The sequence below is a fragment of the Dipodomys spectabilis genome, unplaced genomic scaffold (genome assembly GCF_019054845.1).
Source record: "Dipodomys spectabilis isolate Male_0828 unplaced genomic scaffold, ASM1905484v1 ptg000234l, whole genome shotgun sequence".
NCBI lineage: Eukaryota > Metazoa > Chordata > Mammalia > Rodentia > Heteromyidae > Dipodomys > Dipodomys spectabilis.
The window spans coordinates 17,672,880-17,686,219 of record NW_024870911.1 but is presented as its reverse complement, the minus strand read 5'-3'; the positions used below and the strand labels follow the sequence as shown (position 1 = coordinate 17,686,219).

The 13,340-nt window shown below is 46.7% G+C and overlaps 1 protein-coding gene across 3 annotated transcripts; it reads right to left on the bottom strand.

The window, feature by feature from the left end:
* Positions 1 to 9,327: 9,327 nt before the first annotated feature.
* Cnpy2 (canopy FGF signaling regulator 2) lies at positions 9,328 to 12,956 on the bottom strand. 3 transcript variants are annotated; one of them, XM_042698715.1, is made up of 6 exons: positions 12,816 to 12,956; positions 11,850 to 11,962; positions 11,590 to 11,705; positions 10,578 to 10,781; positions 10,047 to 10,143; positions 9,328 to 9,491 (listed from the first exon to the last, which is right to left on the bottom strand). In XM_042698715.1, exons 2-6 carry the CDS (start codon positions 11,935 to 11,937, stop codon positions 9,448 to 9,450), a joined length of 549 nt encoding a protein of 182 aa, XP_042554649.1. In that variant the 5' UTR covers positions 11,938 to 11,962; positions 12,816 to 12,956; the 3' UTR covers positions 9,328 to 9,447. The 3 variants fall into 3 exon arrangements, with proteins under 3 accessions (XP_042554649.1, XP_042554648.1, XP_042554647.1); XM_042698714.1 differs by lacking the exon at positions 12,816 to 12,956 and adding an exon at positions 12,560 to 12,737; XM_042698713.1 differs by lacking the exon at positions 12,816 to 12,956 and adding an exon at positions 12,458 to 12,530.
* Positions 12,957 to 13,340: the final 384 nt, after the last annotated feature.

Here is a 13,340-nt window from a genome sequence, read left to right as displayed (position 1 = left end):
TTGCTCCCAATTTAGCATCTTACAGAGTATGTCCTCATAACCCTACAATAATCTGACCTGGTTCCTTCTTTCTGGTTAATTATCCACAGAGTCTAGCCCGCAGATCAGAGGATTGAACTCCAATGCCCCAAAAACCAATGAGGCATTTTCTCAGGATATAAGGCTACCTTAAGGTACAACTATTGGGTGGTCATAAAGACAAGCTATCTGGAAGTTTTAATAATTGGAGGGAGGATGGGTAATTGACAGTGTTGTAAATCTTTGACTTAGAGTGCTGGAGCCTAGTAGCATCAAGGACTTTATAGACTACTTTTAAAGTTGCCAAGTCCTGACAGCCAGTTATGAGGCCAGTGGGAAAGCCTAAACATCAAAAGAGCTAAGTGGAATCTCCCAAAAGTGGAATTAGAGTCTCTGCATGTTTGTCCCTCTTTTTTTTGACAATGTTAGGATTGAACACACTGGGCCAGGAATGTATTACTAAACCATATCATCAGTCCTACAAAGACTTTTCCTGAACTAGATGGGACCTGGAGAAGTAGAAAATTAAGAAAAATTTGGTAGCAGGTATAAGGATCTAAGTTCAAACCCTTAGTACTGCTAAATTGAGAGCATCTCCACTTCCAGCATTTTGCTGATTAATTGGAGATAAAAGTCTCACAGAAAGGCTGGGAAGGTGACTCAGTGGTAGGATGCTTGCCTTGCATGCATGAGGCTCTGGGTTGATTCCTCAGCACCACATATGCAGAAAAAAGCTAGAAGTGGTGCTGTGGCTCAAGTAGTAGAAAGCTAGCCTTGAGCTGAGGGACAGCACCCAGGCCCAGAGTTCAGGCCCCAGGACCGACTGTTCTCCATGCTGACCTTGAACCATGATCTCAGCCTCTTGAATAGACAGGATTACAGACAGGATCCACCAAGAGACAAGAAAGAGGGGTGGGGAGGAGGGAGAGGGGAGAAGAGAAACAGACAGAGGCTGGTATGAATACAACAGCCAAAAGCTGGGGATGTAGCTCAGTAGTAGAGGACTTGCCTAGCATGGGAGGCCTTGTTTTTAGGGTGCTCCTTCCAGTGCTGAGGAGTACTGGGGGAAAAACAAAAACACATCAGCTAAATAAGTTCTAGGTCCAAATATAATTAAGTGCCTGGGAACTAGACAGGGCATAGAGAAGGTTAAACATTGAGATCATGATGACCTTGGACTACTTTAAAATGAATAAGGGCAATGATGCCCCCTGGTGGCCAATAACAAGTGGGAGAATACTGCCTAAATGTAACCTGAATTGTCTACCAATAGGTAAACCAAACTTCTATATTTAATGGACAATAGTTAAGATGTCTTGAACGCTTACTATTTCAAGTTGCTATCTAAATGTGGTACATGAACAATATGACATAATTTTCATGACAGCTCTGAGAAGTAGGTAATAGTATCTGTAAGGAGGCAGAAACCCAGACTTAGATGTGTTCTGACCAGGGTCATAGCTCTTAATCACTATAGTTATAATTCAGACTGACATCGACTTAACTGCCAAACTTTACTGCTTACACAATTTGCTGTTTAGATGATTATCAGCTGCAACTCTTCAATCCTAGGTGCTGGGTACTAAACTCAGGGCTCTTGCTAGTTCACTCAGATTTACCTGCTTAGAGTGGCTTTGAACCATGATCCTCACATCTTACAGTCTCCTGAATAGCTACGATTACAGACAAGAACCACAAGTGCCCTGCTTCCAAGTATCTAGGAGATGTCAGCACAATGTGTTGTTAAAAGGTAAGTAACTAGGACGGATGTACTTTCCAGGTTTAAGACCAACTGGATCAAAAAAATTTTAGCCATGTCAGGTGTCGGTGGTGCACACTTGTAATCTTAGCTACTCAGGAGGCTGAGATCTGAGGATGGTGGTTCAAAGCCAGCCCAGGCAGGAAAGTTCCTGAGATTCTTATCTCCAATCAATCACCAGAAAACCGGAAATGGTGCTGTGGCTCAAGTGGTAGAAAGCTAACGTTGAGGTGAAGAGCTCAGGGACAACATCCAGGCCCCACATCTGATAAAAAAATAAATAAAATTTTAGCCATACCCTTTCCCAACAAATAAGCTGGCATAGTGACCTGTGCCTATAATCTCAGCTACAAAGGAATCATAGGTAAAAGGATCAGAATCCGAGGCCTATCCCAGGTAAAAAGCAGGAGACCCCAACTGAAAAATATCCAGAGACCCCAACTGAAAAATATCCAAAGCAAAAAAGGTTAGGGGTGTGGTTTATGATAGAGTTCTTGCTCAAGTGCAAAGTCCTGAGTTCAAACCCCAGTACTGCCAAGAAAAAAAAGATAAGGAACTTACTTAGTAAGTTATTTTATAGATAAGTCCTACTCATCTGTAAAACCTTTGTATCATCCAGAGCTGAAATACATCATCTATGGTGACCACTCCCACCCTCATAGAACACATAAAGATAGGATACATACAATTAGCAAATAAGCTGGGTACAGGTAACTCCTACCTATAATCCTAGCTACTCAAGGGGCTGAGATCTGAATTGAAGTATGCCCAGGCAGGAAAGTCCATGAGACTTTATCTCCAATAAACTACTCAAATAAGCCAGAAGCGGCACTGTGGCTCAAGTGGTAAAGTGCTTGCCTTGAGCAAAAGAAGCTTGGGGACAGCACCCACATAAACAGAAAAAACCAGAAGTGGCACTGTGGCTCAAGTGGTAGAGCACTAGCCTTGAGCTGAAGAGCTGAGGGACAGCGCTCAGGCCCAGAGTTCACGACTGAACCCAAAAAAAAAAAAAAGTTTCTCGGTGTTTTATGGCTCACCGCTGTAATTCTAGCTACTTAGGAGACTAAGATGTGAGGATCATGGTTCAAAGCCACTCTAAGCAGGTAAATCTGAGTGAACTAGCAAAAAGTCAGAAATGGAGGTATGAGCTTGCAGAAAGCTTCTGATAAACATGTCCTTTTGTTTTGTTTTGTTTTGGGTCCGGTTGTGAGGGCTGAACTCTGGGTCTGGGCACTGTCCCTCAGCTCTTCAGCTCAAGGCGAGTGCTCTACCACTTGAGCCACAGCACCACTTCCAGCCTTTTTTTTTTCTGCTTATGTGGTGCTGAGGAATCGAACCCAGGGCCTCATGTATGCAAGGCAAGCGCTCTACCACTGAGCCACCTTCCCAGCCCTAAACATGTCCTTGTTATATGAGATAAAAGATGCGCAAAGTAAGCCGGGCGCTGGTGGCTCACGCCTGTAATCCTAGCTACTCAGGAGGCTGAGATCTGAGAATCGCGGTTCAAAGCCAGCCCGGGCAGGAGAGACCGTGAGACTCCTATCTCCAATAAACCACCAGAAAACCGGAAGTGGCGCTGTAGCTCAAGTGGTAGAGCGCTCGCCTTGAGCTGAAGAGCTGAGGGACAGCGCCCAGGCCCAGAGTTCAAGCCCCACGACCGACAAAAAAAAAAAAAAAAAGATGCGCAAAGTCAGTCTACCATACTAGGACTTATAAAGGTATAAGAGAATAATTTTTCACTGGGTTGTATGGAGGACACATGCAGACTCAGTACCAATAGAAGACTCAGGCTGGATAGTTTTATAAATTAGAAGATTCAAGTTTCCTATGTAGTCTCACTTTTTTTTCTTGGAACATTTATTTAGTTAGTTAGTTAGTTATTGTCGGTCGTAGGGCTTGAACTCTGGGCCTAGGTACTGTCCCTCAGCTCTTCCAGCTCAAGACTAGTTCTCTACCACTTGAACCACAGTGCCACTTCCAGTTTTCTTGTGGTTAATTGAAGGTTAAGAGTCTACTTGCCTGGGCTGGCTTTAAACTGTGATCCTCAGAACTCAGCCTCCTGAGTTGCTAGGATTATAGGGATGAGCCACTGACGTCCAGCACCAATATTTTTGTTTTTGTTTTGTGCCGGTCCTGGTGCTTGAACTCAGTGACTGGACACTGTCCATAAGCTCTTTTGTTCAAGGCTAGTGCTCTACCACTTGAGCCACAACTCCACTTCTGGCTCTTTTTGTGGTTAATTGGGGATGAGTTTCGTGAACTTTGCCATCAGGGCTCACTTCAGATCTCAGAATCCTGAGTAGCTAGGATTACAGGCAGGGTTTTTCAAACTCATAGCTTCAAGTGATCATCCTGCCTCAGAGTCCGGTATAACTGGGATTACAGGTATGTACCTGTAATATGTATCTGTAATGAGCCACACCTGGCTCACTTACATGTTGATAACTTTTCTGATGAAAGAGAATGGACTTCTTAGATTCCAAACCGACAACAGATGTAACCATAGGAATATTCAAGATTATACAGATTATGAACATTAATTACATGTATCACAGAATCCATAAAAACAATCTTACAACAGCTGGTTTGAAAAATGACTTGAAAGAATATTTTTTTCCTGGCTGGGAATGTGGCTGAGTGGTAGAGTGCTTGCCTAGCATGCATGAAGCCCTGGGTTCAATTCTTCAGTATCACAGACACTGAAAAAGCTGGGAGTGGCAGTATGGGTCAAGTGGTAGAGTGCTAGCTTTGAACAAAAGACGCTCAAGGACAGCGCCCAGGCCTAGAGTTCAAGCCCCAGGACTGGCAAAAAAAAAGAATTGTTTTTCCCCTTGTGTTGGTTTTTGTTTTTGTTTTGGGTCTGGTTGTGGGGCCTGAACTCTGGGCCTGGGCGCTGTCCCTCAGCTCTTCAGCTCAAGGCTAGCACTCTACCACTTGAGCCACAGCACCACTTCTGGCTTTTTGTTATTTTGCTTATGTGGTGTTGAGGAATCGAACCCAGGGCCTCAGGCATGCAAGGCAAGCGCTCTACCACTGAGCCACCTTCCCAGCCCTTTCCCCTTGTGTTGGTACTAGAGCTGGACCTGAAGACCTGGGCATTGTCCCTGAACTTTTTTGCTCAAGGCTAGCTCTCTATCTCACCTCCTCTTTTTTTGGTCCTTTAGCTGGAGATAAGCATCTCACAGACGTTACTGTCTGAGCTAGCTTCCAACCAGGATCCTCAGATCTGTCTCCAGAGTAGCTAGGATTACGGGTGTGAGCTACTAGTGCCTGGCTAGATACAACATTTCTTATAGATGATAAAATGGAATTGAGTTCAGTGTGGTGGCACGTGCCAGTAATCTCAGCACTTGAGGAATCGAAGCAGGAAGAATTCAAGTTTGAGGTCAGTCTAAGCCACCTAGGCAGACTCCATTTATATACTCTCTCTCTCTCTCACACACACATACACACACACACACACACACACACACACACACACACACACACACAGACGATAGAATTAACACTAGTTCTCTTTGGTTGAGAAGAGAGTTCTCTTTGCTTGCTCTGACTTAGTTTATGGGGACAGAGCTCAAGTGATAGAATATTTGTGTAGCTGACTCCAGGCTTCCGTTCCCTAGTACTACGAAATAAATAAAATGATAAGAATATACAAGCATTATGTGTCAATTAAACACTAAAAGAAAAACACCACTAGCAAAACAGTGAAAAAGAATGTATGAGTGAATAGGCGAGTATGAAGCCGGGTATGGCTTATACATATAATACTAACGACTCAGGTGGCTGAGATCTGAGGATGAAGGTTTAGAAGCCAGTAACTAATTGGGTAACAAGTAAAAAAGCTGGATTAGGTAGTGGCGCTGTGGCTCAAGTGGTAGAGTGCTTTCCTTGAGCTGAAGAGCTTAGGGTCAGCACTCAGGCCCACAGTTCAAGCCCCATGACCAACCAAAAAACAAAGAAAGAAAGAAAAAAAAAAAGCTGGACTAGAGGCATAGTTCAAGCAAGAAAGCTAAGTGAAAGCATGAGACCCTGACTTCAAGCCCCAATACCAGTACAAAAAATAAAAACTGTAATTTTTTTTTTTTTTGTCGGTCGTGGGGCTTGAACTCTGGGCTTGGGCGCTGTCCCTGTGCTCTTCAGCTCAAGGTAAGCACTCTACCGTTTGAGCCACAGCTCCATTTCCGGCTTTTTACTGGTTAGTTGGAGAGGAGAGTCTCACGGACTTTTTCTTCCTGGGCTGGCTTTGAACCATGATCCTCAGAACTCAGCCTCCTGAGTAGCTAGGATTACAGGTTTGAGCCATTGGCGCCCAGGTGTAAAGATAATTTGCTCTCCCATATGATCTTAGTACTCAGGAAGCTGGCAGGAAGACAATTTCTAGGCTAGCCTGAGTTACATAGCAAGACCCTGTTTAAGGGGCTGGGAAGGTGGCTCAGTGGTAGAGCGCTTGCCTTGCATGCCAGAGGCCCTGGGTTTGATTCCTCAGCACCACATAAGCAAAAAGAAAAAAGCCGGAAGTGGCGCTGTGGCTCAAGTGGTAGAGCACTAATCTTGAGCTGAAGAGCTGAGGGACAGCGCCCAAGCCCAGAGTTCAGGCCCCATGACTGGACCCCCCCAAAAAAAATTTTTTTTGGAAGTGGCACTGTGACTCAAGTGGTAGAGTGCTCGCCTTGAGCTGAAGAGCTGAGGGACAGCACCCAGGCCTAGAGTTCAAGCCCCATGACCGACAAAAAATAAAATAAAGCATCTTTCAAATGGACCAGGCATTGGTGGCTCACGCCTATAATCCTAGCTATTCAGGAGGCTGAGATTTGAAGATCACAGCCAGCCTGGGCAGGAAGTCCATGAGATTCTTATCTCTAGTTAACCACCAGAAAACTGGAAGTAGAGCTGGCTCAAAGTGGTAGAGCTTTAGCCTTGAGCGAAAAAGTTCAAGAATAGCACTCAGGCCGAGTTCAAGCCCCAAGATAATAAATAAGTAAGTAAGTAAATATATCTTCAAAAGTTTATATAGATATTCTCTCCTTAAGGCATTCCTGAGACTGAAGTGTTCCATTCTAAGCCCTCAAACATCTCAAGATCAGGTGTTTCAGAACTTAACAAAGGAAAAAACCCTTTAGATGTTCTGCCCTGTGCTAAGGCACAGAATCTCTACACAGAAAAATGTGGACTCAGTCCAGACTGACATTAGCTAGTGATGCAGATGACAAAGTCTTTATTGTTGGATTTTGCATCATATCTAAAAGGTTAGACTAGCAAGCAAGGCCCTCATTCAGTATAATTCCTTACCTTATGTATCCCTACCTGATAAAACCCTTACTTTTCAGCTGAGAGGGTCACATCCTTCCTGCCTTTGCTCTGCCTTGGTGGTCCCTGCATCTGAAAGGGCAGGGAGGAAAGAATAATGCATGTCCATTATTTCCATCCAGGTTGAGTTCTGTCATTTTTTTCCCCCTTTGTTTTTTATGCAGGTCCTGGGACTTGAACTCAGGGTTTGAGTGTTGTTCCTGACCTTTTGTTTTATTTTTTTTTTTTATTAGATATTTTTTTTTTTGGGTCTGGTCGTGGGGCCTGAACTCTGGGCCTGGACGCTGTCCCTCAGCTCTTCAGCTCCAGGCTAGCACTCTACCACTTGAGCCACAGCGCCACTTCCGGTTTTTTTCTTATGTGGTGCTGAGGAATTGAACCCAGGGCCTCATGCATGCAAGGCAAGCGCTCTACCACTGAGCCACCTTCCCAGCCCCTGACCTTTTGTTTTGAAGGCTACAGCTCTACCACTTGAGCCACAGCTCCAGTCCTTGCCTTTGGTTGTTTGTTGGAGGCAAGAGTCTCATTGAGGGGGCTGGGAAGGTGGCTCAGTGGTAGAGCGCTTGCCTTGCATGCATGAGGCCCTGGGTTCAATTCCTCAGCACCACATAAGCAAAAAGAAAAAAGCCAGAAGTGGCGCTGTAGTTCAAGTGGTAGAGAGCTAGCCCTGAGCTGAAGAGCTGAGGGACAGTGCCCAGACCCAGAGTTCAGGCCCCACGACCGGACCCAAAAAAAAAAAAAAAAGAGTCTCATTGAGCTGGTCACTGATGACTTACACCTGTAATCCTAGTTACTCAAGAGGCTGTGATCTAAGGATTGCAGTTCTAAGCCAGCCAGGGCAGGAAAGTCCATGAGACTCTTTTTTCCCCCATCAGTTGTGGGGCTTGAACTCAGGTCCTAGGCTTTAGCCCTGAGCTGTTTTGCTTAAGGTTAGTGCTGTACCAGTTTGAGCCGCAGCGCCACTTCCAGTTTTCTGGTGGTTAACTGGAGATAAAAGAGTTTCATAGACTTTCCTTCCCAGGCTGACTTGGACTGGGATTCTCAGATCTCAGCCTTTTGAGTAGCTAGGATTACAGGTATGAGCTACTGGTGCCCAACTTCTGAGACTCTTATCTCTAATTACCCACCTTAAAACCAAGGTGGAGCTGTGGCTCAAATTGGTAAAGCACTCCTTAGATTTCAGCCTCCTAAGTAGGTAGGATTAATGCCACTAGTACCTAGCATATCTCTGTTTTATCAGCATGAATACAAGGAATTTTTAGAATCCTGTCTTACCCTACTTTTATATGCTCCCTGTGTATTCTAGATGTTTCTCTTTTCTCAATAATTAAGACTATAAACAGCCGGGCGCTGGTGGCTCATGCCTGTAATCCTAGCTACATAACAGGAGGCTGAGATCTGAGGATCTTGGTTCAAAGCCAGCCCAGGCAAGGAAGTCTGTGAAACACTTATCTCCAATAAACCACCAGAAAACCGGAAGTGGCGCTGTAGCTCAAGTGGTAGAGTGCTAGCCTTGAGCTGAAGAGCTAAGAGACAGTGCTCAGGCCCAGAGTTCAAGCTGCATGACCCACAAAAAAAAAAAAAAAAAGACTATAAACACACTGTGGGGCTGGGAATGTGGCTTAGTAGTAGAGTGCTTGTCTAGCATGCATGAAGCTCTGGGTTTGATTCCTCAGTACCACCTAAACAGAAAATGCCAGAATTGGTGCTGTGGCTCAAGTATAGAATGCTAGCATTGAGCAAAAGAAGCTCTCGTACAATGCCCAGTCCTGAGTTCAAGCCTAGGAGTGGCAAAAAACAAAAACAAAACAAAATGAAACAAGTGTTGAATCCACACTGAATGCATGTTTATATGGCTTATAGTAGAGCAGGATCTCAGAAAGTAAAGCAATTAATGGCATGGATTCCTTTGAACTTTGTATAGCACCAATCCCCAAACCTTTCCTTTCCCTCTATTTTCTTTCTTTTCTTTTCTTTTCTGAACTCTGGGCCTAAGCGCTGTCCCTCAGCTCTTCAACTCAAGGCTAGCACTCTACCACTTGAGCCACAGCGCCACTTCCATTTTTTTTTCTGCTTATGTGGTGCTGAGGAATCGAACCCAGGGCCTCATGCATGCGAGGCAAGCATTCTACCACCTAGCTACCTTTCCAGCCCTCTACTTTCTTTCTTATCTGTACTCTTCTATCTTCAGGCCTAATGTAAGGACAGATTCTGGGCATGAAAAAACAACACAGTTGGTACTTTTAGTTTCTTTTTTTTTTTTTCAGTTCATTTCCATAAAAACATAATATAAAAGGCAATGCCACCATCTTCCCCTCCTGAGGGTGATCCACCAAGCTGGTCTGGGCTGCTCCAGTAGTTCATAGCTCATCATGAGATATGTGCAGGGCATGGTCACATAGATCTGCAAACGGAATATAACAGTGTGAAGGAAGATGTCACTCACATGCCATTACCAAGAAAACAGCCCAATGCCAAGCACTGGTGGTTCACACCTACAATCCTAGCTACTCAGAAGGCTAAGATCTGAGCATCATGGTTCAAAGCTTTCCTGGGCAGGAAAGTCCAACAAACCCTTTCCTCCAATTAAGGCTGTAAGTGAAGCTGTGGCTCGAGTGAGAGAGCCTTAACCTTGAGTAAAGAAGCTCAGGGATAGCACCCAGGCCCTAAGTTTAAGCCCCAGAACCAATACCAAAAAGACAAGAGTCAAAACCCAACTGGCACATACACCAACCACCATTTTTCAAATCTACTTATCCACTGCCCTCTCACCTATACCTCAGGTCAGGGGACCATAAATTTTGAAAGATGACAAGAAAAAAGTGGTAAGGACTAACCTAAATCTCTAAGCCAGGGGAAATGGAAGCTAACTATCAGAGGATTTGGAGTGTGCAGGTGCTGGGAATCCCAGGTTCTACCTACAAGGCTATGAGAACTAAAACAATTGGAAGTAGCTTACCTGTTCTCTTACTGCAAAGTTTGTCTTTAACATTGTCGGCCTCTCGAGAAAAGAATTCAATAAGTTCATCCTCGTATTCCTCCACAATGCTTTCACACTGCCAATCCAAGGGAGAAATGAATGACAAAGGCAGCAAGAAATCTGTGTTTGTTTGGTTTTTTTTGGTTGGTCATGGGGCTTGAACTCTGGGCCTGAGCGCTGTCTCTCAGCTCTTCAGCTCAAGGCTAGCGCTCTACCACCTGAACTACAGTGCCACTTCTGGTTTTCTGGTGGTTTTATTGGAGATTAAGAGTTTCACGGACTTTCCTGCCTGGGCTGGCTTTGAACCGTAATCCTCAGATCTCAGCCTCCTCAGTAGCTAGGATTACTGGCGTGAGCCACCAGTGCCTGGCTTAAGCAAGAAGTTTCTTATCCACTTCCAGAGAGGGAGACAAGGACATTGACTCAGCTCTCAGCTGAGCTCTCCAACCTTCCCACCCTCCAACTTCCTCACTGATTTTCAAAAAGCAGCTATCCACTGCCATAACTCACGGCAAACTTGAGGGTGCCACTGATGTCTGAGTCAATTCGGATGCCCTGCAGGTCCAGTTCACTGGATTCTCCACTCCGGCTCACAACCCGTACATAGTTCTTGCGGTGGGTGGAAGGGTCAATCTGTTCCCCATATTCCTTCATGCGGTCACACACCTCCTCTAGCAGTTCTGTGAGATGGGCCTCTGAGCGGGCATAGGGTACCTAGAAATGTCCTCAGCCTTGAACTCAGGGCCTTGTGCTCAAGGGCTCTACCACTTGAGACATACCTCCAGCCCCCCCTTTTTTTTGTCGGTTGTGGGGCTTGAACTCTGGGCCTGGGCACTGTCCCTCAGCTCTTCAGCTCAAGGTGAGCGCTCTACCACTTTAGCCACAGTGCCACTTCCGTTTTCTGAGTGGTTTACTGGAGATAGGAGTCTCACGGACTTTCCTGCCTGAGCTGGCTTTAAACTGCGATCCTCATATCTCAGCCTCCTGCATAGCTAGGATTACAGGCGTGAGCCACCAGCGCCCAGCTTGAGTATTTTTTTCAGATAGAAGCTCATGACTTTTTTTTTGCCCAGACTGGCCTCAGACTATAATCCTTCTAGTTATGGCTTTCATGTGGCTAGAATTACAGAAGCATACCACTACATCTAACAAAAAAAAGTTTTTTGGGGGGCGGGGGTAGTTCTAGGGCTTCAACGCAGGGCTTCAAGCTTGTATAGTTCCAATCCTAGACTGAATCTATGTATAAGCAACATTACTATAGTGAAACATGAGGTACATGGATTCAGGATGTGGGAAAGGAGATGACCATAGCAACCTGTCTGCTAACTTCTATAGCAGAAAGAAAGTATAAAGGTTTGGAGGCAGGAAGCATGTACACAGGGTACCATACATTCCTCCAAATGAGACAGAGGCCAATCTCTCAAGATCTGTCTTCAATTCCATTCACCCAAGGCTCGTCTTACTTGAATTCTCATTCACAATCATGATGAACAATTTCATTTAAAGAAACAGTAATAGTTACCTCTACTACTGACTGGCTGCCATCTGGATTGATCCGGAAAGATCCCATCTGAATGGTCTTCTTGGGATCCACTTGAGCGATTTCCCACTCTAGTTCATCTACTAGAGCCCTACAAGCTGGTGGCAAAGGAAGAGGGGTGTGGGAGCAGGGAGGCAAATAGGATCAAAAGAGAGATTTCCCTTCATTTCCCCTCCCTGCCCTTGTTGGAACTAAGGCTCCCCCCCGAAAAACCCTCCTTCCTCCCACCTCTGTGCCTTTACCTCCACAATGTAGATCCTGGCTCCTTCGAGCCCAGGAAGTTCCCAGCAGAGCCCCTAGAAGCAGGGCCAGCCCACCCCAGCCTTTCATCTTTAGCAGAATGGGATCGCTCCACCTGGTTTGGGTGGGAATAAAATATATGTATGAGGGGCCGACTTAATTTTTTTACTTGCCTGTCCCATCTTTCCCCCAGCCCCCTCTCCAATCTCCATCTAACCTTCCTTCCCAGCCCTGCCCCCCTTCTCCATCCCAAAGCCTACAAAGGCCTCAGTGTATCGCAGACACTACAGACAGAGGAACTCTACATTCAGAACATGGCCAGGCTACAAAGAGGCTCCTCGGAACCAGCGCCCTCCGGAGGGCTCTGATTCCCCGGGGCGCGGAGTGGGGGCTCTGGACTGGGGACTGAGTTCTAGCAACCACATGTCAGACGCGCTCCGAGCGCTGATACTTTCCCACCGGGCTACGGAACGACTGGCACTGGGGTGGCGGGAGCTGCCAGCAAGGACCCTCATCGGGCCAGAGGACCGATGAGGAGGGCACTTAATAATCGGCCCATTCGAGCCCAGCCCCTAAGATTCCTGCATGCCCACAGCCTGTAAGTGGTTACCCATGCAGACCAGCCCCCTGGCTAAGGCTCCGCCATTGTTTCCGCTGGGATCCATCCATCCCCAACCCCCAGCGGGGCCTGCGCCGCCCGCGGCCGTCCCACCTCTGTTCCCAGGGCCGCCACTGTCCTGGCTCAGGCGCCGGAAGGCGGCCGGACCCTCACTGTGGCCTCGGTGGCTCCCAGCCCCAGCGCCTGGCTGCGGGGAGCCAGGCTGCCCCGGCTTCTCCCGAGCGCTTGGCGCTTCCCAGACCCAGGGTGCCCCAGTGGCCGCCTGACCCGGCTCCCCGCGCCGAACCCGGGTCCTGAGCAGGCCTCGGAGGTGGCCCCTACGGCCGTGCAAGCCCCCCAGCAGACTGACCCCGGGCCCGCCCCGGAGCTCTCTCGCGAACAGGCAGCTCAGGAGTGGCTCGGAGTCAGCGAGGACCCCATCGAAGGTAGAAGGACCCAGACTTGCGTGGCGATCAGCTCCACGTGACCACCAGAGGTCAGCCAAATGGTAGCCTAAAACCCGGACTGAGCTCCAGAGGTGTGTAAGGACAGCGGGGCAGGCGCACGCGTGCATCAGTCCAGGTGGCCTAGACCTTTCAAAAAGAAGCGCTGCTAGCAGGAATCTGCCCAGGTTTCAAGACACAAGAAAGCTCAAGACACAGGAAACTACATTTCCCAGGACGCACCTCAGCTCAGGACCAAACAGGTTTAGATGATAGCTGTGGGTCTGAAATTGGCACTTGGTTGTTTCTTAGTTTATACAATTAACTAGGAAACCATACTGTACAGTCTTCAAACAACCTGTGACCGTAGGCTTCTAGGCAACTACAGCAAAGACCTAACCTTGTCCAGGACAAAAACAATTATATGCCATCTGTATTTTTGGACTCCAAAA